The 27,674-nt window shown below is 40.6% G+C and overlaps 2 protein-coding genes across 4 annotated transcripts in view; one reads left to right on the top strand and one right to left on the bottom strand.

The window, feature by feature from the left end:
- Positions 1 to 27,674, bottom strand: part of LOC149155720 (protein TIC 62, chloroplastic-like) — a 377,018-nt gene that overhangs the window by 110,865 nt on the left and 238,479 nt on the right. For all 3 annotated transcript variants that reach the window (XR_016263739.1, XR_016263738.1, XM_089445945.1), the window contains exons 7-8: positions 20,118 to 20,190; positions 19,729 to 19,839 (exon numbers count right to left, since the gene is read on the bottom strand). Coding sequence is in view for 1 of the 3 variants with exons in the window: in XM_089445945.1 (XP_089302071.1) it covers positions 19,729 to 19,839; positions 20,118 to 20,190 (184 nt within the window). In the remaining 2 variants the exon portion in view is untranslated. The remainder of the gene's footprint in view (positions 1 to 19,728; positions 19,840 to 20,117; positions 20,191 to 27,674) is intronic.
- LOC149155721 (uncharacterized) lies at positions 25,620 to 26,971 on the top strand. Its single transcript, XM_089445238.1, has 2 exons — positions 25,620 to 26,267; positions 26,390 to 26,971. The coding sequence occupies exons 1-2, from the start codon at positions 25,671 to 25,673 to the stop codon at positions 26,591 to 26,593; spliced, it is 801 nt and encodes a 266-aa protein (XP_089301364.1). The 5' UTR covers positions 25,620 to 25,670; the 3' UTR covers positions 26,594 to 26,971.

The raw sequence follows: 27,674 nt of genomic DNA, 5'->3' as shown, positions 1-27,674 counted from the left end.
TTTACATCATGACTTTTACAATTTTACATCTCAAGGGGGAAAACCCATTTGACATAGACCCTCATAGACCACCCAGTTCTGCGACACAAATATAATCTAGCAGATCAAGTAATTTGTAATAACTTAACCAAATAATTAGGATTATTTCCAAATTACTTTTACATAGACTCGAAGCACACTAGGATTCCCCTAAGATTCTAATGATAAAATCCATTCCGGCTTTGGGGTTAGGCTGAAGGAAAACTCTTCCGATCATGGATCGGTGAGACAAAAAACCTTCTGGAATGTAGATCGTCACTAGAAGATTAGGTTTACCTAGGCAAATACATACATGACACAAATCTGCTAAGATTATTTACAATTTACACATGCAGACTGAGTTTACAACATAACATGATCGGGCTAATGATGACGGTCGAATGGCACAGACATATCGATCAAGCGCTATCCCTTTTGCGAAAAGGGGGTGTACTACTATGGGTAGTTGACACGTAGTGGTCAACAGAACCTTTCTTCTCAAACAACTGAACCTAGAACATGTGCAAAATAACTAAAGTAAAACCATGAAACTTGTCGGTTCATTCATCTTTTAGAGCCTGCTGATGCCTTGGGGCTGACAATCTTCAAACTCACCAAATCCCATACAGTAATTAGTGTATTGTTAGTAGTGAAATGATGGGATTTTGAACATCCATGGACTCTCACTTGAGTTGTTCTTTTAATCTCATGCCCTTCCATTGGCAGTCTTATATATGAATATTGGGGGCGGGATCCTCAAATAGGTAGTTTTGAAATTTAATTTTTTAGGACCGACGAATTTTGCCTTTGGAGCATTTAAATTTACCTAGGACCTAGAATTAATTAAATTTCTAGCTTAGGATTTTAATTCATTTTGGGCCAGAAAATTTAATTAATTAACCTATGAGGGCATAAATTATTTTTCCAACCCTCAAGACACTTTACATCATGATTTTCATATTTTTTACATCATAAAGGGGAAAACCCATTTGTAATAGACCCTCACAGATTATCCATTTCCGCGACATAAATATAATTCAACAAACCAAGCAATTTGTAATAAAATAACCTAACCAAATAGTTAAGATTATTCCCAAATCACTTTTACATAGATGCGATTTAGAACACTAGGATTCGCCTAAGATTCCAGTGACAAAATCCATTCCAGCTTTGGGGTAAGTCTTGAGAGGTAAACTCTACCGACCATCTGAGAATGAATCGGTGAGACGAAAAACCTCTTAGAATGGAGATCATCACTAGAAAGGTAGGTTTACCTAAGTCGTTACATACAGGACATTGTTTTGCTAAGATTATTTACATCATATACATGCAAAATGGGTTTACATAACATCTTTAAAATTGGCCTGATGATGATAGCTAGGTGACATGAACACATTGATCAAGCGCTATACCTTTTGCGAAAAAAATGGGGTGCACTGCTATGGGTTGTTGACACGTAGTGGTCAACAAGTTCAAACTGTTCACACATGCGAAAGTGACAGAGTGTCATCTACTGTAAGCAGAACCATAGATATTACAGTCATCATCTATAGCCGAGTTTTTTGGACAAAAGGTCTCCTTCACAAACCGAGTTGACAAGGAAGGAAAGATAAGATAAGTGAAGGAGATAGGAGACAAATTTATCCATGTTTTGATCACACGTGTTATCCTAGGGTTTTTGAAGAAGAGATCGAAAGTTGCAAGTAAGAAGAGGCCAAAAATTACAGTCAAGGTGCAGGTTCGAGTTTATGATGTGATGAAGAGACCTGGGTTGCCTTTGCTAGAAGTCAAGTTTTTCAAGAAGAATTGTGACTTGGTCTTGGAAGAGTCATTTAGTCAAGGGTCATACGTATTGGAATTCGTCAATTGAAGGTATATAAGAAGAGAAGAATTCTTGTGGGTTTTCCTCTTAGTTGGAGAGGTTTTAGCTTTGGTTGATCGCTTATATCTTGTCTTATTGTTCTTTATGGTTTGGTCATTGTTTGATGAAAAATAACACTAAACATAATCAAGTGAAAGAAGAAGCTAATTAAGTAAATTAAGAATATATCACAAGCAATTCTCAAAGTAAGAGAAATCACCTAACTTGTTGCCCCTAAGATTTCTCAACATTCTCCACCTATTGCTCCAATTAGATCTCGCTCCCATCTGTCATTTCTTCTTGAAGGAAGGTGGGTCATCTATCGACACTTTAACCTTTCTTGCAATCACGTGCTTTCATTTAATCTTATGGGCATATTGATATGGATGACAAGGAAAACTGAATGATTGACCAATCTCAACTATATTCTTGTTCCCACACTTCACCTAGAAGGTTAGTCTTTGACTCTAGAACCAACGGGTCTTCCTCTTAGGCCTTAGGGTTTAGGAAGGGCGCTACTATGGAAGCACTGATTGATATAGTATATCCAAGGTAATCCATACTCACTACTTTTCGTCTCTCTCGATTATCCATCTCCATTCTTAGGGCTAGTAGTCATGGGTCATTTGGATTGGCACCCTTCATCCACATCCTTGAGTCAGGGAAAAAATGCTTGCCCCCATAGGTTGATGCAACTAAAAAATAAATAAAAGAATATAAATTCCACAACGAAAGAAAATGAAAAGTGCAAAATATGGCTAGGTGTTATGAATATAATATATATAAAAATAATAAAAATAATAGTAATAATCATAATAATGATTAATTAAATAATAATTAGTTACTGAAGAGACATGTCCCAAAGGACATGACTATTTGTGAAGGGGCACCTTTCCTAGTATATAAGTAGGGCCCTCATTTGTAACATCATATCATATCATGTCATATCTCTTGTACATTCAATATTTTTTATACATTCATATATTCTAGATATTCTGAATATTTTGTTGTGTATACGAACCTTGTTCGTTACATTGGTATTAAATCTATTCAACCCTCAGGCTGCTCATCCGCTGCACAAAGCCTCGTTCTCTGATCCCAGCCTTTGCCCATCAACTCTTCATCAAATTTGTTGTCGTTACGATTGAGACTTTTAGCCACAAAAGGTTGTTGGAGGTTTTCCATTTTGTTGTCAAGCCCTTGGCCATTAAAAAATAAATAAAAAAGAAACAAAAAATTATATATATATATATATATATATATATATATATTTTCCTTTTCTTAAATTTTATTTTAAATTCCTTATATATATATGAAAAAATAATCAATAATTCAAATAAAAAAATTCTGCGGTCGTATGCATTTGTAACCTTGACTTACCACCTGGCGCAGGCTGTTGATAGGTCATCGTTACAGTGGATTTCTCCTCCCTTGTCGTTGAACCAGTCATTATAGCCACCGTCATTACTAGTTTTGTCACCCACAATCCCTTCTTCCCTTCTGCGCTGGCATCTTGGTTTCTCGCCACCATTCGACTCGTCCTCCTACACAACCATTGTTCCAGCCGTCATTAGACACTACCGCCGCCACCAGTCCAATGTGTTGCTTGTAATCGCCCATCCTGCTTAGCCATACAACATTCCACCACCATTGTTATTTTCAATAGGACGTAGAAACTTAATAAGTTGCTGCAGTAGAAATTCGGGCATCCAAATTTTCACACCAAAAGGATAGTACATTCAATCTACTGATGTAAACTGATCTCTTCCTGAAGATCCTAGGATGTTGTTGTCACTGAAATTTCTACTATAGTAATACAAGTTCTTGGAGATATTTATTGTTGTCATTAATGTACCATAGGATCCTTCTAGTGATAACTCCCCTGATTTGAGAAGATACATATACTAGATAATGTAATTTGCCTTACAGTGCTACTTTGCTATAGATATGTTAGGGAAGAACCAATTTGACTCAAAGTCTGATCACCAGAAAGGTTAGAAGGTCCTAGATCGCATGTCTTGTAGTAGGCATCAAATTAATTGCCAGAGTGATAGCTAGAGATGTTTTGACAATCTTAACTTGAAAATGATGCCACACAAAGGGACATCAGGTCTTCAAATTAGCACTACCACTAGCCCACGAATTTTTCTTCAGGATTGCATCAGCCTGGACAAGTAATGTGCATAAGAGACTTTGAGTGTCACCCAACAGAATACATCAATGTCTGACCTGTATGCCTCGTGGATCTCTAGTTAGCACACAAAGAGTATGTATAGTGATTGAAAGATTAGGTGTGAGACCTTTGTACAGTAGCCAGATGATGGGTTAAGTTAGTTACCTATGTATAGGAGTAATAGACAAGAGAATACTTAGGTTTAGGGACCGGACTTAAAGGCAGATAGCAGGGTCAACCATCGTTAAGGGGCTAGACACAGTGCACTGAAATAGAGTTGGATACAAGGGCTAAGGCAAGTACTATTCCAAGGCTAAAACAATTTTCGAATTACAACCTTTACACACAGCTTTTAGAGGTAAAAACAATGATACACGAAATCTAAGGTTAGATAGTGAATTAATTAAGGCTTGAAATCAAGCAGAGTCACAGACAAGGGCAAAGATTAATGTGAATTAGTGCTACAGGAACAAGGCTAGAATAGACTACGATCTGAAGTGAAATTTGAGATCTGTTCAGTGCTAGAATTGGATGCCAGTGAGTCCCTTTCTCAAACAAAAAACCACAGAAGAAACAAAACCCTAATCCTAAGGAGAAAAAAATTGCCACAATGAGTTCATCAAATAACAATGGTTGGTTTTCCGCAGACGATAAGCCTCTTAGATAATAAAGCCACAGAGTATAGGCCTCTTAAAATACTTAGAGACAGACACTGAGAAAAAGAAACTTCAAATGCTATATTACGGCTTCAGATTGCGTTCTGATATTTGGAGTGAGGTTCTTTGATATTGGTTCTCTAGAATAGCCAAAAACCCTTAACCAAAAGAATGAAATAATAAACCCAAGAAAACCCTTCAAAAATTTCAATCTTTGTCCTTCAGATTTGCTCGACAGAAATTAGACGAAATTTCAAAGGACTAGGTATTGAAGAAATGCTCATATTTTGTGGAAGGGCCTGAGCCACCTTTTATAGTAAAGGTTGGGGGCCTTAGAAGACCAACTTAGAGGGAAGGTAAATTTTTTTAATTTGAATTTCAAAATTTAATTATTGAAGTCAAAATTCCACACTTTAATGAGGTTGACTTGAATTCATCTTTTGGTCACTTAATAAACTTCTTTTGGATAGGCCCATGCTACTTTTAATTTTCTTAAAATATAATTTACTTGTAACTTTTCCTTTGGGGATCTTTGACTAGGGTTTCAACTTTAAGAGCCACATTTTGACCTAAATTATTTAATAAAAACTAATTTACTTGTTGCATTGCTTTGGGGCTTCTTGACCAAGAATGGGTCTAGGGTTTTCTAAGAGGTGTATCCCTCAAACCATGAGGGCTCTCGTGACATGCCACATACCACCAGAATCAACTTGATGAGGAGAATCCAATGACGAGGATATCCAAGGAAAATTCATGGATCTATCGCTTAAAAACCTCCAACAAGTACAAGGTACATTCGTCACCCAGGGAATCCAAACCCTAGAGCTAGGTTTTCCATCCATCTTTCAATTGGAGCTTTAAACTAATGCAATCCAGAAAAATATTAAGAGCATTCATTAACAGATGTTGGCATCAATGACAACACCATTCAACAACAATAAGCTCAGCTTACAGTCAAACACAGGGAATCACCCCTTAGGTTAGGAAATCACACACCTAAACATATAAATGAGGGGCAAGGCTTTTGAGGTAATAGTGAGTGGCTTTCTTGATATTTTCCTAGGTTCTCCCCCTTGTGAACTTGGGACTTTTTCTCTAAGAAGAATATGAGAGATAACACATCTAATCAAGTGAATGCATAATTATTATTTTGTCTTCTGGATGAAGTGGTTGTGGAGGTGGGGGTTAAGAACATTGTACAAGTGATCATAGACAATGCCTCCAACTATATTTCAATGTGAAGGATGTTGGAGTAAAAACTCCCCACCATCTAGTGAAATCCATGTGTACATCATTGTTTGGACCTCATGCCTAAGGATATTGGTAGATTTGAGTGGGTGAAGAAGTGCGTGGAACAAGTAAAATCCATAAAAATAGATTAAACATGCAAATATTTACCAAGACTTTCCAATAAAAAATTGCATTTAGACAAGAAAGAATAGAAAAACATTAGCAATATTTCATTACATGTAAAACCATAAAAAATTTGCAATAAATTGTTGGGTGTGTGTTATATTATTTCCATGACTAGCCGCATGCACTGTACTTACGCTGAGCACAGCGCCTTGGGATTTTTTTTTTTTTTTTTTTTATGCAGACCCAATAATGTGAAAATTCGGTGACCCCAAATCCTACTACAACAATTAATAATGTTTCTTCTATTTGTTAAATCAATCAAACAGATTATTTGCAGTTTGCGACGACAAATATTGAAACATATACACTGCAACTTTCACAAAATAAATACTGTGGAAGAAATAAAAACACTGAAAGAATAGATACGCGCGCACAATAATACGCCGTTATTTTTGGACCAATGTCCCCGAAAAAACCCAACTTGGGAAAACCGGTGCAATAGCTGAGGGTTTTATTATTATGCAATAGTAAATCTGAGTACAAATCTATGAAAGCTCAAATCTAGCTTTCCATAAAGAGAAAATGACTGACAGAAGTCTAGTGAGAAAAATCTCACTTTCGTCGGTGATCCGACACTGACTTTAGCTCAAGATGAGTTGCTCCTTGCTATCTTTGCGTTGCCTCTGTGTCACACTACACAGATCTGCATCATCCTTGCTTGGACCAACGTCTCTCTCACTCTATTGATTAGCTGCTACTCTGGAAACTCGATCTTCTGGCCTCCAAGCTCCCACTCGGGATCCTACCATTGAATCTCGACTTCTCGTCAACAAAATACGGATCTCACTCTAAAGCTTTGCGCTGCCTCTCTGCACTGCGTCAACCTCTCTATGGAGTACGTTGTCTCTCTGCTATGCACTCATTGGACTGGAAAAACTTCCTTCTGTCCTTACTATCCCCACCCCTCTTTCACTGCTTCGAAAATACTGAATCACCTACGGCAACACACAACTACTACACTGGAGTTCGATTTTCCAGCAATATCGAATTCCTTGCTCAAGTGTGTTCTCCAACCCCCATCGAATTTCTTCTTATAATCTCTCGTTGAGACACCAACGACCAAGATTAAAACATAATCGATGGCTAAGATTAACTAGAACTCGATCCATGTCATATTCTAGAAGATTCTCACCATGACTTAATTAATACCCTTTAATTAATCAGTTTTCCTAAGTTTAGACTTAGGCACCATTAAAAAAGGATTATTTTTTTTAATTAAGTCGTCTCGAGGTGGAATTTCCAGAAAATGATTCCTAGGTTTTGGAAAATACATGTATTCTAGCCTCTCCACCAAATTTCGTGGCTAGAACACAACCGATGCTACAAAAGACAACACTCCCTCTTAGCAAGGAATGTGTTATCGCACTGCAACCCACTAAAGAAATACCTTGTCTTTGCACCATCTCCTGTTACGCTGTTGATGTCTAGCTGCTACTGCGCAACTCTGATAAAAGCTACATCCGTGTTGCTACTAGCCCTGCTCTACCACTGCCAACATTGCATCTACACTGCAACTCCCTTTCCATCTGATGCTGCTGCAACTGCAACTACTTAAACGGAAAAGCATCCAAAATACTGAACCAACTGTGGTCAATATGATGCATCTATCACTTGAGGCCTGACTACTGCGTTGTCACTGAACCCTCTACGTTGTTGTTGACTCTGCTCTATGCCAACTGCACTGATGCCAACTCTGCACTGCGTTGTCCAGCATCTGACTTGCTACTAGCTACTGCATCTGTCACTCTGGCACTTGACTGCACCAACTGCGACTAGTCCATCCTGCTACTGATTCATGAGGTGGACATCCTCAAGAATCATGCCCATCCTGTAGCTCTCTAGGGCTACAAAACCAAATCACGCCACCTCTCTCCTGGAGGTATCTCGATGATCATGGCATACTCTTCCTCCAATATGGAAGGCACTCTGTCAATCTCTACGGATGCAGCCTGTTGATCCTGATTCTCCTCCTTGTCCTTCATTCTGAGATGACATTGAGTGTTGTCGTGGCCAAGCTCACCACACCTGAAGCACTTGTTGATTTGGGGTAGCATCATATGTGCTCTAGCCATGAGAATTTGTGGAGAGGCTAAAGCACATGAGATCTCCAAGACCCAGAAATGGTTTGGGCAGATTCTACCCGGTTAAGGAGATATTAAAATAATTAATATTTTTAATGGAGTTCCTAAGCCTAAACTTAGGAAAAATAAAGTATTAGTGGGTATTAATCAAGGTTGCACGATACGGGGAAACGGGTACGAGTTTCCGAAACGGGAAGCGATATGAAACACGACCTCCCAAGATTTTGGAAACGGGGAAACACGAATATATATATATATATATATATATATATATATATATATATATATATATATATATTAGGACATTTAAGAAATATGTGCAATCATAAAGCATATATGATACATTCTAATTTATTACATTATGATAAAATTGTCAATTGTCAATGCATAAACTGTAAGTATCTAAATTTACATCACATTTACTCATGAATAATCACATAATGAAAATAGAAATATCCAAAATCAGCCACGAGAAATTTCTAATTTTTGTCTCGTGCTTGATTGGGAGTCTCCTCCTACATAGTCGAATGACCTTAGTGCTCTTGATTAAATACAAGTTTCATACCCTAGTACCCTACATTCTCTTGATTATTGGGAGTCTCCCCTGCATAGAGGGCTTTGTTCTCTCGATTAAATACAAGTTCCATACCCTAGTACATGATAAAATCCAATGGAAACATTGCAATCCCCCCAATCCTGAAATCCTGAAAAACAGATAAGTCTGCTGGATTTTGAGTGAGAACTAAAATTCTACTTTTTCCATATGAAATCCAATGAGGAAGAAACCACTCTCAAACATCCTGAGTCATTTCATGGTAATGTTAAAAATTTAAGTAAAATTTTTCATTTTCATCCTTTTACTTTAAGAATTTAACATTACCATGAACTGCATATCAAAACTGGGGCAAAAGTTCACTTTTATAACTTTAGACAGGCATTTGGAAGCAACTAGAACTTAGAAGTCACTAGGCTAACGTAAGAATAGATTAGAAAACAAATAATAATAAAAAAAATTAAAAAAAAGACAAGTAAATGCTGAAACGTGGGTCGTACGGCCCTGAAACGCGTTTCAGGCCGTACTGGCCACGTTTCAATTTCGTGAAACGTGGCAGTACGGCTTGAAACGCGTTTCAGGGCCGTACCAAACGCGTTTCAGCGTTTTGTACTCGTTTCCGTACGGAAACGCCCTCCTACCCCACGTTTCCTGCAACATAAGTATTAATATAAAACTGGGTTCGAAGGGTCTAAAGGACATGGATCAAGCCAAATCTAATCTTAGCCGTTGATTAGAGATGTAATCTCGGTCGTTGTACACTCAACAAAAAAAGTATAAGAGGAGGCTTGAGGGTCAGTTGGAAACACACCAGAGTGATCAGTCATTCTATTCTCTAGAGCGGGGTTTGCTAAGGGAGATAGAATCAGTGATCAGCAGCGAGGGGCAGTGAATACATAGCAGAGAGGCAAAGTTGGTACCAAAGAGACAGCGCAGAGCTGGGAGAGGTTGATGTAGAGACAGCTAGGTGCTACGCAGAGGTAGCCAGGTGCTGTGCAGAGCCGGGAGAGGCCAGCGTGTGAGACACAGAGGATCTAGGGGCTGATGCAAAAGCTCCAGAAGCTGATGCAGAGGTTAACGGAGCTTACGTAGAGCCAGAGAGGCAGCGCTGGGAGGATTTTGTGGGACAGGCTAGGAGCTGGTGAGCCAGGTAAGGTGACGCAAAGCAGTGGGAGCTGCAATTGTTGCTGTGGGATTGTTGATCCGGTGATTATTCAATCGGAATATCTATCTCCGAGGAGAGGTACTATTGCCGAGGGCATTCTCTGTTGGGTGAGCCATTTCTAGCACCCTGGTTGTATTCTGAAAACCGCATAATAATAAAACCCTCTAAATAGCTGCACCGGTTTTCCTGCATTGGGATTTTCCAGGGACATTGGTCCAAAAATAACGGTGTCACTTGTGTGCTTGTTTTTCTTTCAGTTGATGATCTGTAGATGTTGATACTGTACTTATGTTTATTTTCAGTATTTACATGGTAAATAACTTGTCAAGTAATTGAACAAGTAGGAAGAAATAAACTAAATAGTACATGAAGAATTTCTAACGGGTTAAACTTAGAAATTCCAACATGGTATCAGAGCGTGGTTGCAGATCACAAGATAACTGAAGGCATCAGCTAGCAGAGTAGTAGCAGCAGAAACAGTTGTCCCGAGTGACAGAAGTTGTTCCTAGCAGAAAGCAGCAAGGAAGGGGTGACACAGAGGGCCTGCATCATCAGCTTGAGCCAAGAGGAGGATCAATGCAGAGGCAAAGAGAAGCAGATCTAACCTACGCAGTGCCCAGTCATCTTTCTCAGTCAGGAAGGATCGACGCTGTGGCCAGGATGTGCATATTTTGTCGGTGTCGGGATTGCATAAAGCCTAGAGGCTCAGTCCTTCAGTTGCTGGGGCATGGGAGGTTGTGGGTAATTTGCGGAGCGAAGCTAGTGGGGTACTATGGTCAGAACAATACCTAACAGGGCAAGACCAAGAAGGATAGAGTTGTTGCCGAGGCAGATTTCTAGCCAAGGAATCCAGATCAGTGGTGCAGTTGCATAGGCGATCGAAGTGGGGCAACTCGATGTTGGCAGAGGGATTTCTAGAAGAGAAATCAAGGCTTAGAGGGAGTCGAACCAAGAACTTCCAGATGGGAAGTTGAGAGACTTGGAGGAGTCGAAAGAAGAGCAGCGAGATGGTTGTGAATGGACTGAGAGATCAAGATAGGCTGGACGAAGCGTCTAACTTTGTGGTCTGGAAGGCCAGGATCTTGTCCATTCTAGACAGATATCACATCACAGACTTCGCCTTGAAAACAATAACAATCCCAGTTGACCCAACTGAAAATGATAAGTACGAAGAGGCAATGGCCAGGGCGAAGTGCATCATTCTTGATGGGGTCAAGGATCATGTGGTGTCACATATTGCCGAAAAGGATACGGCAAATGAGATGTGGGAGGCCCTGAAGAAATTGTACCAACATACCTCCGTGCAGAGGAAGATGTTACTTGAAAATCAGCTGCGGTCATACCAGATGCGGAAGGGAGAGTAGATAGATATCTTCCTTGGTCGATTGAAGGAGATCAAGGGACCAACTGACTTCCATAGGGGCCACGCCAGATGAGGAGATGTTGGTGAGGACCGCACTAAACGCAGTTTCCGAGGATTGGGAAGTATTTGTCCAGAGCATACTGGGCAGGTCGAAGCTTCCAGATTGGGAAGAACTGTGGGCGACTCTTCATCAAGAGGAGATCAAACCACTGACCAAGGCAGGGAGTAGCGGTAAAGGGGTCAGAATCAAGAAGGAGGAAGAAGAGGATACGGCTCTAGAATCCGCGGGAATGCAGGAGAAGCATAAGAAGAAGGACCTCTCCAAGGTCAAGTGCTTCCATTGTGGGGAACTAGGTCATTTTGCGAACCAGTGTCCTAGGAAGAAGAGTAAGGGAGAGGCTTTTGAGACCAAGGCAGCGCCAGAAAAGGCGGAAAAGGAGGTAGAGGTGGATGACGATTGTGCCATGAGTGCTCATGTACCTCTAGAGAAGAGGTGGGGAGACATCGAGATGTAGTCAGGAGAACTACAAGCGATGAGGGGCAGGATCCTTGGGGTACCCAAACTCTTGGATCATACCTGGCTACAGGAGCCCCGAAGTGAGAGTAGTAGCATGGCGAATGTCGGTAGAAACGGATGCGAATGAAGCTGCAAAGAGTGCTAGATGTGCAGTAGTCCCTGGCAATGCAGAGAGGCTTGCAGCAGTGTAAGAGGCACAAAGGAGGTTGCAACAGTGCAGGATGGCACAAAGAGGTTTGTAGCAGTGCGAGAGGCACAGAGTTGTTGCAACAACACAGAGGCAACAGAGGGAGCACAAGATAGCAGTAGAGAGAGCTTCAACATTGAGAGTGTTTCTAGCCTAACAAGGAAGTCAAAGTTGGGTGGATCAGTTACTTCTCAGTAACTGAGTTGCAGTGCAGTAGCAGTAGCAGTAGCACGATGCAACATGATGAGAGAGAACTACAGTGCAGATGCTGTGTTGGGAGAAAGGACCAACAACAAAACGGATGCAGAGGGAGTTGCCGTACAGATGTAGTAGTGGAAGTGGCAAAGCCATGGGCAACAATGTAGAGGATGTTGGGCAGGGAGGCCTAGCATCATCACAGGCACCGATGCCGTATAATCAGGGTGATGCTCAGTGGTGGAGTATTACTAGAGCACAGTCCTTGCTAAGAGGGAGTTTTGATTTGGGGTAGCATTGTATGTGCTCTAGCCATGAAAATTTGTGGAGAGGCTAAAGCACATGAGATCTCCAAGACCCAGAAATGGTTTGGGCAGATTCTACCCGGTTAAGGAGATATTAAAATAATTAATATTTTTAATGGAGTTCCTAAGTCTAAACGTAGGAAAAATAAAATATTAATGGTTATTAATATAAAAGTCTAAAGGACATGGATCAAGCCAAATCTAATCTTAGCCGTTGATTACGAATATAAACTCGGTCGTTGAAGACTCAACAGAAAAAGTATAAGAGGAGGCTTGAGGGTCAGTTGGAGACACACTAGAGTGATCAGTCATTCTATTCTCTAAAGTGGTGTTTTCTAAGAGAGATAGAATCAGTGATCAACAATGAGGGGCAGTGAGTACATAGCAGAGAGGCAGAGTTGGTACCAGAGAGACAACGCAAAGCCGGGAGAGGTTGATGTAGAGGTAGCTGGGTGCTACGCAGAGGCAGCCGGGAGCTGCGCGAGCCAGGAGTGGCTAGCGTGTGAGACGCAGAGGGTCTAGGGGCTGACGCAGAAGCTCCAGAAGCTAACGCAAAGGCTAGCAGAGCTGACGCAGAGCCAAAGAGGCAGCACTGGGAGGATTTCGTGGGATAGACTAGGAGCTGGTGAGCCGGGTAGGGTGATGCAGTCCCTATCAGAGTGACGTAGAGCAATGGGAGCTGCAATTGTTGTTGTGGGATTGTTCATCCGGTGATTATTCAACCGGAATATCTGTCTCCGAGGAGAGGTACTACTGCCGAGGGCATTCTCTGTTGGGTGAGCCATTTCTGGCACCCTGGTTGTATTCTGAAAACTGCATAATAATAAAACCCTCTGAATAGCTGCACCGATTTTCTCGCATTGGGTTTTTCCAGGGACATTGGTCCAAAAATAACGGTGTCACTTGTGTGCTTGTTTTTCTTTCAGTTGATGATTTGTAGATGTTGATACTGTACTTTTGTTTATTTTCAGTATTTACATGGTAAATAACTTGTTAAGTAATTGAACAAGTAGGAAGAAATAAAGAAGATAGTACGGGAAGAATTTCTAACAGGTTAAACTTAGAAATTCCAACAGCACTTGATCTTGGAAATGTCCTTCTTCCTCCTATGCTGCTTCTGCTGCCCCTTTGATGCGAGGACCACATCTTCCTCTTCCTTTACTTGCTTCATCCCACTATTGTTGTTGCTACCACTAATGGGGCTCTTCACCAAATCTCGGCTCATCTCCTCTTGTGGTAGATCGGCCCACATATGATCGCAATTTGGCAGTTTTTCTCTGCCCAAGATACTCTGGATGAAAACTTGCCATTCTTTAGAAATGTTTTTAAGAGCTAATTGTACCAATTCTGTAGGCTAGGGCGCTTACCCTACTGAAGACAACTAGTCCCGGACATCCTGAAGCCTAGTAAGGAAGGGGTCTATACGCTCCCCTTTCTACATCCTCGTGCATCTCAGTTTCTCCTCAAGATACATCTTTCATTGCTCGGAAGATCCTTCGTACAACATAGCAAGTGCCTCCCACATATGTTGGGCGGTATCTTTGCCAGCTATGTGAAACACCACATGATCTCAAACCCCATCGAGAATCAGCCTCTTTGCCTTCGCAATCTCCTTCTTGTACCTTTTAAGTGGATCTGCATCTGTGGGTACAGCTACCACACTATCGATATAAGTCTTGAGATCATGTTCATCTAGAAGGCAGGAAATTCTAGCCTTCTAGATCACATTGTTGGAGGCTCCCTCCAACCGATCTTGATCTCTCAACCCTGCTGACGACATCTCTCCAAAAAAAAATGTCAAATTCCTCTTCTCCTTTGCATAGTCGCTGCCCAACGATTCATACTCCCTTTTGGAGTGAGAAACTCTGCACACAACTACTGCTGCTCTGCTAGGAAAATCAAACTTTTGTGCTAGAAGTCCCTTGAGAAATGAATTCCCTCAGTGTGCACTCTTCCTTCCTCCTGACGCTATTTTGCACTAGCAAATCGTTGCAAAATCTGTGTCCTAGCTGAAGATTTGCTCTGCAAGGAAAATACTGTGTCTCCCTCTGCCTCTGGTAAGCTCTGATCTGAAAGATCTAATTTCTTTGTCGACTCTCTCAGAGAAATAGATCTTTCCTCAAAAACTCGACCCTCCTGGTCCAAGGGACTGTGCTACCTCTGAGGGTTTCGAACTGCTGCCTACGCAAAAATTCGAACCTCCTTCTCCTCTACTGCTACTGAGCTCTCCGACTTCTATTTGTGCTCTGATACCATGTCAAAATTCAGTGACCCCAAATCCTACTGCAGCAACTGATAATGTTTCTTCTATTTGTTAAATCAATGAAACAAATTATTTGCAGTTTCCTATGGCAAATATTGAAGCATATACACTACAGACTTCACAAAATAAATACTACAAAAGAAATAAAATCACTGGAAGAATAGATGCGCACACACAATAATACACTGTTATTTTTGGACCAATGTCCCCGGAAAAACTAGTGTTCCACGGGGACGCGTCCCCCAGGGTCGGGTACGCGCACCCCACGCACCCAGGACGAGGGAACGTCTGGGGAAACGTTTCCACATGTCCCCCTTTTGGGGAGACATGGGGAGACGTTTCCCCAGTGTGGGGGATGCGACTCCCCAAAAGGGGGATGCCTAGACGTCCCCCCTCAAAATGGTCTATGCGTCCCCCCTTAAATTTGCTTGTAAACAATGATTTATGACAGGGAAAACCTAGTATTTGACCATATTTCCCTACTAATGCTATGCAATTCATGGTAATATTAAATCCTTAAAGTAAAAGTGACATTCTCTTTTATCTTTCATTTTCATCCTTTTACTTAAATTTTTAACATTACCATGAAATGGCTCAGGATGTTTGAGAGTGGTTCCGACTTCATTGGATTTCATATGGAGAAAGTAGAATTTTAGATCTCACTCAAAATCCAACAGACTTAACAGTTTTTCAGGAATTTAGGATTTGATGGATTGCAATGTTTCCATTGCATTTTGTCATGTACAAGGGTATGGAATTAGTCTTTAATCAAGAGAACCAAGCCCTCTGTGTACTTTAGAGTGACTTTTAGACTCGTCACTCCATTATTTTTGAGTTTTAGTTATATCAATTTAATATTTCAGTCCTTAGATTTCTGTATCTATTATAGTCTATTTTGCTTAGTACTAATTAGATTCTAGAATGATAAATGATGAATTTTAATTTTAAATCAGTTTAGAATCTAGAATGATGAATTTAATTTTTAAATCAATGTAGATTCTAGAATGGTGAATAATGAATAATGAATAATGAATAATGAATATGGATCAGAGTATTTCATTATTGAATCTCGTGGTTTATGGATGAATCATGTATGTATTAGTAAGAATGATGAGTATGGATCAATGTATTTCATTATTTAATTCAATTATGTATGTATCATTCTATTTATGCTTTCATTATTGAATATGAATTTGAAATGTATATATATATATATATATATTAAAAAGGAAAAAAAGTTATATACCGCGACGTCCCCCCTAAATTTCAATAAAATTTGAGGGTACTCCCACATGTCCCCCTTGTGGGTCTCCCCACACTCGCATCTCCCTGTCCCGGAGTCTTGGTGGAGCATTGGGAAAAACCCTTGGGAAAACCGGTGTAGCATCTGAGGGTTTCCATACAGAGAAAATTACTGACAGAAGTCTAGTGAGAAAAATCTCACTTCCATCGGTGATCCGACACTGACCTTAGCTCAAGATGAGTTGCTCCTTGTTGCCTCTATGTCACACTACACAGATCTGCGCCAGCCTTGCCTAGACCAGCGTCTCTCTCACTCTGATGATCAGTTGCTACTCTGGAAACTCGATCTTTTGGCCTCTGGGCTCCCACTCTAGCTTCTGCCACTTAATCTTGACTTCTTCTCAGCAAAATATGGATCTCCCTCTAAAGCTTTGCGCTGCCTCTCTACACTACTTTAGCCTCTCTGTGGAGTATGTTGTCTCTCTGCTATGCACTCATCGGACTGGAAAAACTTCCTTCCAGCTTTACTATCCTTGCCCCTCTTTGACTGCTTTGAAACTACTGAATCAACTCCGGCAACACATAGTTGCTACTCTGGAGTTCAATTTTCTAGCAATATCGAATTCCTTGCTCTCAAGTGTGTTCTCCAACCCCCATAGTAGGGCAGACCCACAAATGGTAAGCGAACATACCCATGGTTTTTTGCATGGGGTTTGCACATGGTTTTGGGCATGATGGTTTTCTTCCCATGGTATTTTGTAGATCCAGTCAAGGGAACTACGATTATGTTCTAATCTAGGGTCAATGGATTGCGGTTTATGAATGCTTCGACATATATATATATATATATATATATATATATATATATATATATATATATATATATATATATATATATATATATATATTGTAACATTGAAAGGAATATAATGAAAAGTCAATCTGGTAGTCTCAGTTTTGGGATCCAGGGGAAAATTTTTGTGTATATGTGTTTTTTGTTCTCACCATTGTTTATTTTTTCATTTGAAGAATTCGTTTGTAGGTAATTTATTTACAGGGTTAAAATCTACATAAATACTCATGAATTTTCCAAGGAAATGCCTTCTTTCAATCCCGAAAAGATGTCCAATACTTAAACTAGTCTCCAATAGCAAAAAGTCCACATAAGATCACATCTCCACAAGTAGCAAAAAACAAGAGGCTAAGTCAAGCTCTTTTAAAGAGGTTGAAATCCATAAGAGTGATGATGAAAAATGAATGGAGTGATCCTCCTTTTATAGGAGGTCTATCACTTCCATTAATTCAATTAAAAGCCCCTAAAACAAGTTTAATTTTGAGTAGACACAAAGTAAAATGGGTTACATCCAACCCAATAGCTCAACAAATAAAATATGCCAATAATTGCCCACACGTGTGAGTCATAAACCCTCAATAAGCATGATGTCATGCCCTTTTCGAGCTAAAATGCTCCAAAGGTGCAATGCAAGAGTTGAATGTGTCTCTAAGTATCATGATCAACCTCAATTTGAGGAAGGGTCCTCAAATCAAGCCTCAAAGCATCTCCATGTGTCCAAAAGCCAGCTCTGGGTGCCCTACATCATCTCCATGGGTGCCATCTAAACAACATGTTGTACTTTCTCTTCAATGTTGGGGCTCTGTCAGGTGCAACAAGTCTTCCCTAATCACTCTAAGGATAATCATCCTCATATGAGCTCTAGATCATGGCATGCTGATCAAGTATTGTCAAGGCCAGCGTAGGGGTAAGCTGGATTCACTAGTACATCATCAAGAGTCCTCAATTCTAGGCAAGATGAGCTCAACATTCTGGGATCGGAGAGTGCTCTGGTGTGTTCGTCAATTGTCATGATCATCTAAGGGCCCAGTTCTCTGTTGTAGAAGGGCAACGTTGCATCTAGGCATCATGTGGAGTAGGAGTGGAATAAAGTGCCCTCGAGGCCTCAACTGCTCTGTGAAAACCACCTGGCAAAACCATCTCAAACTCAAGTGAAAGAAACCATTCATTAGAGACAATAACCATAGATCCATCGAAGTGGATCATACTTAATAGTTAAGGGCATAATAATACTTCAAATCAGGATCGCCTTCAAATCTAGCTAGACCAAGTCTTGTAAAAGTGTTCCCTACCTTTGTAGGTGTTGCTAGGTAATCAATCCTATTAAGTGCTTCCAGACCCTACAGGGAGATGGAATTTCAAAGGTCAACCCTTCAATCCATAGGTGTTAGTGAGAATAGGTGGCAACAAAGGGTAATGACTTCATGGCCAAGTGCCATGGTCAGGGGATCAGCGAATGAAGGTCCACATCCTAAGCGAATAGATGTAATGGAAGCAGTAATCGTGGAGGCATGAGCTACCCCTTTTCTCAAGTTGCTTTTTCCACCCCTCTAGTGCGCCTTTTACTTCTTTTTGATAGTGTTTTTTATATGGTGCATAGCTCAAGGATCAAAGCTTGCTATTTATGATATAGCATTTATTTTACCCCTTAAGATGAGTCAGTTTCTCGCTCATCAGGGTTGGGACATGAAAGGGTTCCTCATGATGTTATAAAGCATCAATTGCTCAGGAAATGGTTGATGGCTAATGAGGGGGGTAGAGCTCATGCTAGGATTTTGTCCACGCAGTAAATTTGTCCCGACCATTTTTTGCATTTTAAATTTTTAACCTTTATTTTTCTTTTGTTGTGGCCATCTTATGCTTTTTCATTCTTTTAGCTCCATCAACTTTTAAGGCAAAGTTTTCTGACCCTAATCAAGGATGTGGATGTGTGAGTGCCAAATCTCGATGAACCAATGACAGTTAACCGGAAGGATGGAGGTGGTATCAAGGGAATGATGAAAGATCTTATGGAATGGTCATGGACACACTACTTCAATCCAAGTTTTCCATGTAGTGCCCCTCCTATAACCCTAAGGCCTTAGAGGAGGTCTCACTATACTAGGGCTAAAGACTAACCCGTTGGTAAGGTGAGAGAAACAAGTTTACAGTCAAGATCGGTCAATTGTCCATATTACCCCTTTATCTATGTTAAAATGCCCAAAACATTAAGTAAAAGCACTTGATTGCAAAATGGTTGAGGTACCTGTTGAGTGGTAGCCCACCTTTCATTCAAAAGGAATGTCGGATAGTGAGAGGTGCATGACCGGTGCAAATGGAAAAAGAATGTGGCATATCATCATTGTTGAGCAATGAATAGGTCTGTTGGCTGGCTGTTCAAGATAGGAGGAAAAGTTGTCTCCTATAAGGTTGCCCATTTTGGTGGGTAACAACACTCTTTGTTCAAAATGAAAGACATTGCATATTTGTGTATAAATGGTTTGGATTATATTGATGCACATGAATATATATGTTTTTTTTTCAAAATTTGAATGTTTTATGTAATTTTTGGTTGACAGGATTTCAGTCCAGTTTTTTCCAATACCAGTCCAGCCTACATTTTTGGTGTTCACCAACTAAATGACCGGTCTAGTTCTAATAACATCGGTAGTATTATGGCTTCCAACTAAGGATGTAATGAAAAAGTGCAAACATCTAGAAGAAGCGATGTTTATTCAGTCAATGAACATGTCTATATCCATTGTGCATTTGGTAAGATCTAAAACGATAGAAGTTAAAACAATCAAAAAGCTATCTGAATATAGTTAGATCAAACTTGGATCCCTCGACGGACAATCCCAAACTAGTGGTTTGAAAATAGTTTGATGCAAATATAATCACCTGCAGGTTTGACACCTGACCACCAAAATATGTGTCTGCACTAGCGAGAACAAGGTTGTGGGTTTCCTTATAAGCATCTGTTGGGCGTTCCATGCCTCCAGGCCTCACAATCTGAAAGCCATCACCAAGATGTTATCTGTTAGCAACATACCATGGATTTTTTATGTAACAACTGTTATTTCTAACAAGAAAATCTATGGTGTGTTCTAGGAATTATTTCTACAGTATATTTTAATATTCTAACCTTTAAATTCAAGTCATGTTATGGCTCATTACAACAACATTAAAAGACCATTATCATCCTTCCATGTCATATTTTTCAGTTTATTCCTATAATCATGAATCTCCTGAAATTTAAACTATTGAAAATTGAATTTGCAGGCACTCACAGTGTATGGAAGACCACTATTAATCAATGCTTGTTCTGCTTTTCTTTTCCATATGAGAACACCCCAAAACAGGCTGCCAAAGACAAGCAAGCATAATGTAAGGTGTGAAACAGCTCTGCATGGTACTACTTTATCAACTATGTTTTTCAAAATGGAATTTACTGGCAGAATTGCTTCGCATTTATTCCAATGTCAAGGGAAGGCAAGCTACTTCAAAGAAACAAGGCACAAAGAAAAAACAAATCATCATGGTCAAAAGTAGAGCCAATATCTATGCAGAACCCAGTCACAAAGAAATAACGGAGAAAGATGCTGTAAAGGTCCTTATTGTCAAGACTGTATAGATCTACTTGAAATTGGATATCGTAAAATTCCATATCAGAAATCTGAAGCTAGAAACTACAAAATAATGTATTTAAAAAGAAACAAAAAAACTTCTCCAGGGGGTGGAAGCGAAGCAAAAGAAATCTGATTTTTCTTTGATTCCTTCACTAGTTTATCGATTCTCCAAATGAATCTATGTAGCAACTATGAAGGCTAAGGACAAAAATTAGCAACTGACAAGAAAGAAGGGGGTAGTGAGAAACCTTGGGCAAACAGTGAAGTGTTCAGAATCCAGATTTCACCAATATTACTAGACTCAGCTTGGGAAAAAAATTAGCAATGATGGAGATTCAAGAGACTGAGATCAGGAAAAATTCATCAATTACAAAAAATGAGTTAGGTGTAATAGTTTGTGGGCAATTATAGGCAGATCGGTGAGTTTGACTCACGTTCTGGGTCAAACAGAATTTAACTTGTGATTGCTTGAGAGTCCATTGGTGAGTAAGACTAATGATTTCTCACAAGAAAAATGGCAATTTTGACACACAATGACAGAGTTTGAATCTTAATTACTCACAATGCAAACTGATTCAACCCAAACCAAACTCACCAATCTGCCTCTCAATACCCAGAAATTGCTGTGTCAACGTAAGTATAACTCATTTGGATCACAAGCATAGGCAAAGATTTTCTTGGAAAATTCTTCCAACTGGTACAAAGCAATGTAAAGGTGTGTAAACTTGCAGTTATGAAGGTGGCTTGTGTTGATTTGGGTTAACATCGGATGTGCTCTAGCCACGAAAATTGGTGGAGAGGCTAAAGCACATGAGATCTTCAATACCCAGAAATGGTTTGGGCAGATTCTAAACAGTTTGGGAGATATTAAAATAATTAATATTTTTAATGGAGTACCTAAGTATAAACTTAGGGAAAATAAAATATTAATGTGAATTAATATAAAATTGTGTTAGAAGGGTCCAAAAGTCATGGATCAAGCCAGAGTTAATCTTAGCCGTTGATTAGGGACTTAATCTCAACCGTTGAATAGTCAACGAGAAAAGTATAAGAGGAGGCTTGAGGGTCACTTGGAGAACACACCGACTTGATCAAGATTTCGATTTTCTGGGGCAGGGTTTGCTGAGGAAGTCGAAAGAGCGATCAGGGTTGCAGCAGAGAGGCAGAGATAGTACCAGGAGGATCAGCGTAGAAGCCGGGAGAGAGGGATGCAGAGCCAGCCAGAGGTTCACGCAGAGCTAGCCAGGGCTCACGCGGAGGCAGTGAGGAGCTGCATAGTGCCTCAGAGAGCCAACGTGGGTGACGCAAAGGCTCTAAGGGCTGACGTAGTGCCTCCAGAGGTTGACGCAACACAAGCTAGGGTGACGTTGGGCCAGAAAGGGCTGACACTGGGGTTTTCATGGGGCAGATTGGAGCTGGGAGTTGTCGGAGTGTTTATCTGGCGTTTCGGCCGGAACATCTGTCTCTAACTGAGAGGTACTACTGCCGAGATTATTCTCTGTTGGGTGAGCCAGTTTTGGCACCCAGATTGTATTTTGAAACTGCTTAATAATTAAAACCCTTAGATAGCTACACTGTTTTTCCGGCATTGGGTTTTTCCGGGCACATTGGTCCAAAAACAACGGTGTCACTTATGTGTTTGTTTTTTTTCCTTCAGTTGATGATTTGTAATGTGTTGAACATGTACTTGTATTTATTTTCAACATTTACATGGTAAATAACTTGTTAATTAATTAGAACAAGTAGGCAGAAATAAATAAGAAAAGTACATGAAATGTTTCTAACAGTTAGACTTAGAAATTCCAACATGGTATCAGAGCGTGGTTGCAGATCACAAGAGAACTGAGGACATTAACCGAGCAGAGAAGCAGCAATAGAAAACAGTTGTTTCGAGTGATGCTCGAAGGTTAATGCAAAAAAAAAGAAAAGAAAAAACATAATTGGCCACATTCAACAGGAAATTGTACCACAAAATGCAAAAGATGGTCAGGACAAACACATTTAGCACGTGGGCAAAAGCCAATACATGAGCTCTACCCCCTTCCATGGCCATCACCCTGGTTCCTATAGGCCCTAGATGAGCCTCCTTTATCATTCAGGAACCCATGATTGTCCCAACCCCTGGTGGGCGATGAACTACCCCACCTTAAAGGGGGTATCCACTGCTATACTTTACACATCATGCTCTCATTCCCTTGAGCCCCAAGCAGTTAACCAATGAAAAATCATAAAAGGAAAAAGGCATATGATGAAGGGTGGAAAAATCAAGGCTGGAGTAACTCATGTACCATGATTGCTCCCTCCTACACATCATTTACCCTAGTATGGGCTTCCCTTTCATTAACTACCCTTGTACCATGGCATGTGACCCAGGTTTTCCCCTTCATCCCCTACTCCATTCCATCACTTTATCACATGTCACCACCATTTGAAGGATGTATTTTGGACATACCACACACTTTAGGAGCAGAAACCACCTAAGAGGGTGCTTGGTTAACCTCCCTTTGAGCTTGGAGACATTTACACATGTCAAAGCCCACTATGGAAGGGCATGCCATTATGAAGTGCCCACTTGTTTTCCATGGTTTGTAAACTCTCTTACTTGATTTCTTTAATGACTTGGTGTACTGGAGGGCAAGGGGACGCATTGAATCTTAAGAAGGATTATAGATGGTCTCCATTTTGGGTTTGGTCTCCCTATACGGGGCCCTAACCCTCCAGAGGGCTACATTAGCACAGGTATGGTGTGTGTAAAGAGCATGGGCCTCCACAGCAGTAGACAACATTCTATGGATCCCCAGAGTCATTCAAGGATTGCTCATGGTTCACCTATTGGACAAGGAAGATGCACCTAGTTCACCATGCCCAACTGGCTCCACAATTGCACCCAGTGTTGCACGAAGCGCCCCCCCCCCCCCCCCCCCGCTCCGAAGCTCCGAAGCACGCCCCGTACGGAGGCGCCGTACGAAGCGCCTTCCGAAGCGCGCTTCGGAAATTCGGAAGCGCGATTCGTAAATTTTTTTGCGCTTCCTGGAATTTCCGAAGCGCCGGCTCCGAAGCGCGCTTCGTACGGCGCTTCGGGCCGCCGAAGCGTGGCGCTTCGGAGCAGGAAGCGTGCGCTTCACGCACGCTTCTGTACGCTTCGGCGGAAAGGGGCGCACCCAAGGGAGAAAAACAATTTTTTTTTTTATTTTTTTTTAAAGTTAAGTTAACTCAACCTTAAGGGGGTGGGTTAGGGTGAGGTTAGGGTGAGGAATGAAAAGAATAAAGCCCCCATTCATTCCTCATTTTCTCACTTTGAGTTTATGAGAGTTGGAGAAGAGAAGAGAGGAGAGGAGAAGAAAAGAGAGGAAAGGAGAGGAGAAGAGAGGAGAGCTTGGAGGAGTGAAGAAGGAGGAGCTAGGAGAAGGAGGAGGAGCTTGGAGCAAGAGCTTGGAGGACTTCATCTACAAGAGCTAAAGAGGTAAGTTCAAACCCCAAACTCTCTTGTTTTTTTTGAATTTTTTTTTGTATTTTTCTCCTCCCTCTCCTACTCTTTCCCATTGTTTCTACTTGCTCCTTTATTTACAGGTTGCCGTTGTCCACCACCTATATCCATATTCCAAGATGGTGTTCTTTTGGCTTCTATGTATCATTCCACTCTTGGTTTTAATGATGGCAAGGGTGAGGAATAGAAGGGAAGAAACAGAAGAGGACATTGGTGACGGTCCTAATAGTAGTGACCCAATGTATGATGAGGAGGAAGGGTTTGAAGAGGAAGGGGATGAACTTGAAGGGGACACTGAAACACAAGATGGGAAAGCTAAATCAACACCCTTGTGGAATTATGTGACCAAACTTGATGGGGGAAAGGGTGGTGGATCTTACAAATTTGTGTGCCCTCATGGTTGTCATGGAGGAAAACCATATTGTGGTTCATATACCCGTCTGAGGAGGCATCTTTGTGGGGTGCTGGACAGTGATGAAAAAAAGGGTTCTGTGGGGGTACAAATTTGCCCAAACATTTCAACTGAAGAAAGAAGAAAATACATCCAAATAGAGATGGCTGCACAACAAAAAAACAAGAAACAAAAAACTCATTCTGAATCAAGTGCAACCTCTAAATTTGGTAGTTGCTCATCTCCTCATGGTACTTCTGCAAGCTCTGGAGGTAGAAGAACAATACGGGATTTCCTTAATGTTGCTGGGAGGGATGATGTGGATGGAAAGATAGTCCGTTTTCTTTGTGCTTGCGGTGTACCATTCAATGTGCTTCGCTCTCCCTATTGGCATGAAATGGTAAAGGCCATCAATGAAGCCCCAAAAGGATACAAGGCCCCCAACTATGAGAAAGCTAGAACAGTGTTATTAGAAAGAGAAAAAGCTAAGGTTCAAAGAGCTTTGACACGTTTTACAAATGAGTGGGTAGATTCTGGGGTATCCATTGTATCAGATGGGTGGACAAATATTAGAAACCAACATTTGATAAATGTTCTTGGTGTTTCTTCTAGTGGTGCAGTATTTATTGCATGTCATGACTCCTCCTCCATCACTGCATCTGCACAAAACATTGCAGATCTCCTATTGAAATCAATCAAAGATGTTGGTCCGAATAATGTGGTTCAAGTGATCACAGATAATGCAGCAAATTGTAAGGCAGCAGGAAAAATTATTGAGCGTACTCATCCACACATCTTTTGGTCTGGGTGCCTGGTTCACACATTGAACCTTTTGATGCATGATATTGTGAAACACAAAGAATGTGGGTGGATTGCTGAGGTTTACAGGAAAGGGAAGCAGCTCATTAAATTCATCACAGGGCATACAAGGGTAAACTACTTCTATGGCACTTACTCCAAGTTGCAATTGCTTAAAATTGCAAAGACAAGATTTGCTAGTTATTACCTCACCTTTAGGCGGCTAGTGAAGGTGAGACAAGCTTTAACTAATCTGGTGTGTGCTGAAACATGGGATGAAATTAACACTGACACAGATGGTGCTAATGCAGTCAAGGACACTGTTCTTGACATTTACTTTTGGTCACAGGTTAAATATGTTTTGCAATTCACCAAACCAATTTATTACATGATCAAGTTTGCAGATTCAGATCGACCAGTAATTGGGGAGGTGTATGAGCAAATGGATAGCATGTTGGGGCAGATTAAAGACACTGTTGAGCCTAGAGATACCACCTTGTACAATTATATTCGTGTAGAGGTGCAAAACCGATGGGAAATGCTAAATATTCCATTGCATGCATTAGCATATGTTTTGACACCTAAATACTATCATCCATCATGGCTTTCAACACCAGCACCTGGGGGGGGAAGCAGGAGAAAACCACACCAAGATCAAGAGGTTCACCAAAAATATATGGCTGCATTGAGTAAATTAATCCCTGATGAGGAGGACGCTGCATTGGTACGGAGACAGGTGAGCAACTATACGCTCAACACTGGTCCATTTGGGAGCATGCATGCAATTAAAGATCGAGAGACTTTTTCTGCTCTTGAGTGGTGGAACATGCATGGAGGGGGTACTCCACTTCTACAGAGTTTGGCATTGCGGGTGCTATCACAGGTGGTAAACACTTCTTCTGCAGAGAGGTGTTGGAGCTCTTATTCTTTCATCCACAGTGTTAAAAGGAACAGGTTGAGTTTAGACCGGGCAGAGAGCTTGGTTTATGTTCATTACAACTTGCGATTGTTGTCCCATTACTGTGAAGATGCAAAGTCTAATAAAGACTTGTTGATTTGGGACAAGAATCCAGAGGAGCCCAATTTGGAGGATGGAGTGTTGCGACTAGAGCAATTAGAGGATGCTCTTATCCAGGTATGTCCATTGTGGTATGAATTTTCCAATTTTCCCTTATAAATCATTTCTCTAATTCATGTTTTTAATTTTTTTGTTAACTAGTGTTTTTTTTTTTGCATGAATTTTTTGAGCGATTCTAGGATGATGATGACCGTGTTGATATGCCACCACCCCCACCCCCATCTGGTCCCTTGGTTCCTAGGTTCCATGGTTCAACACCAACAACAGGGGGTTCTTCTTCATCAGTTTCAGTGCCACGACTTACACAGGCACCATCTTCTTCATTGCCACCACGTGGAGGCCCGCCACCACGTTCTATTCGTGGTGGAAGGAGGAGAGATTAGTAGATATATTCACAATCTACTACTTTTTGTCATAGATTACTCATTAGACTTGTAGACTTGTGAATTTGAATTTTGAACCTTTTTGGCTTGGCGGTGACCAAGTGACATATTTTGTAAACATTATTATTTGAATTTTGGACATGACAAATGTTGACAGTTGCTCACTTGCTAGATAAATCATAATATGCTCTATGTTTTATGTTTTATAATATGCTTAAATGTTTTATGTTTTATAATATGCTTAAAAATTTGATGTATGTTTGTAATAGCTAGAATATAGATGATTGTTGTACATACTAGTAACTACAATGGAATCATGGATGCCATATCTATCTTGATTTATGCAAAAATATGCATGTTTTCATGTCTTCTACAATTAATTTGGTATTTGGGATGTTTGTTTTGAGTATAAATGCAAAAAAATATAAAAAAAAATATATATATAGCAGACGCTTCCGCGGACGCTTCGCTTCCTAGATTTTTGGAAAATGACGCTTCCGCGCTTCCGCTTCGCTCCCGCTTCGTGCAACATTGATTGCACCATACACTTAGTAGATGGTCCAAGATCTATATGATGATGTGGCATCACTTATATCATCATGCAGATGGTTTACAGGCATCTTTGATTTGTTTGGAAACCCATGAGGACATTTGTGTGCCCCCACATCCATTTGGGAGCACCACATGTTTATTACTTGGAGAACAAGGGGCCAATCCCTTGTCCACTATTTTTGGGGTCCTATTTCACATTATGGCACCTATGGACTTCATTAGGCCTCCTCTAAGGCCCAATGACACATGTTATTGATCATTCGACCCTCTTCAAAGGCTTTCTCCTTTGTTATTGAGCTATTTTGGTGGGCTTGTCACCAAAAGTACTTGTTATTTTGCACATTATTTTATTCTAGGGGCTAAATTAGCCCAAAATAAGCTAAATTGAATTCATTAGACATTGTATAAATAGATGATGAGTTGATTCATTCTCTCGTCATCACTTGGATTGGATCATTCTCTTTTGAGATTTTTGCTATTCTTTTTGGAGGACGAAATTGGATGGATGTGATCCAGGTGGATGTTGGTG

The sequence above is a fragment of the Pinus tabuliformis genome, chromosome 9, assembly GCF_031772625.1.
Source record: "Pinus tabuliformis cultivar Carrire ecotype Pingquan chromosome 9, CPIR1, whole genome shotgun sequence".
NCBI lineage: Eukaryota > Viridiplantae > Streptophyta > Pinopsida > Pinales > Pinaceae > Pinus > Pinus tabuliformis.
Note: the sequence above shows the minus strand (reverse complement) of the source record. Positions and strands in the feature narration are given on the sequence as shown.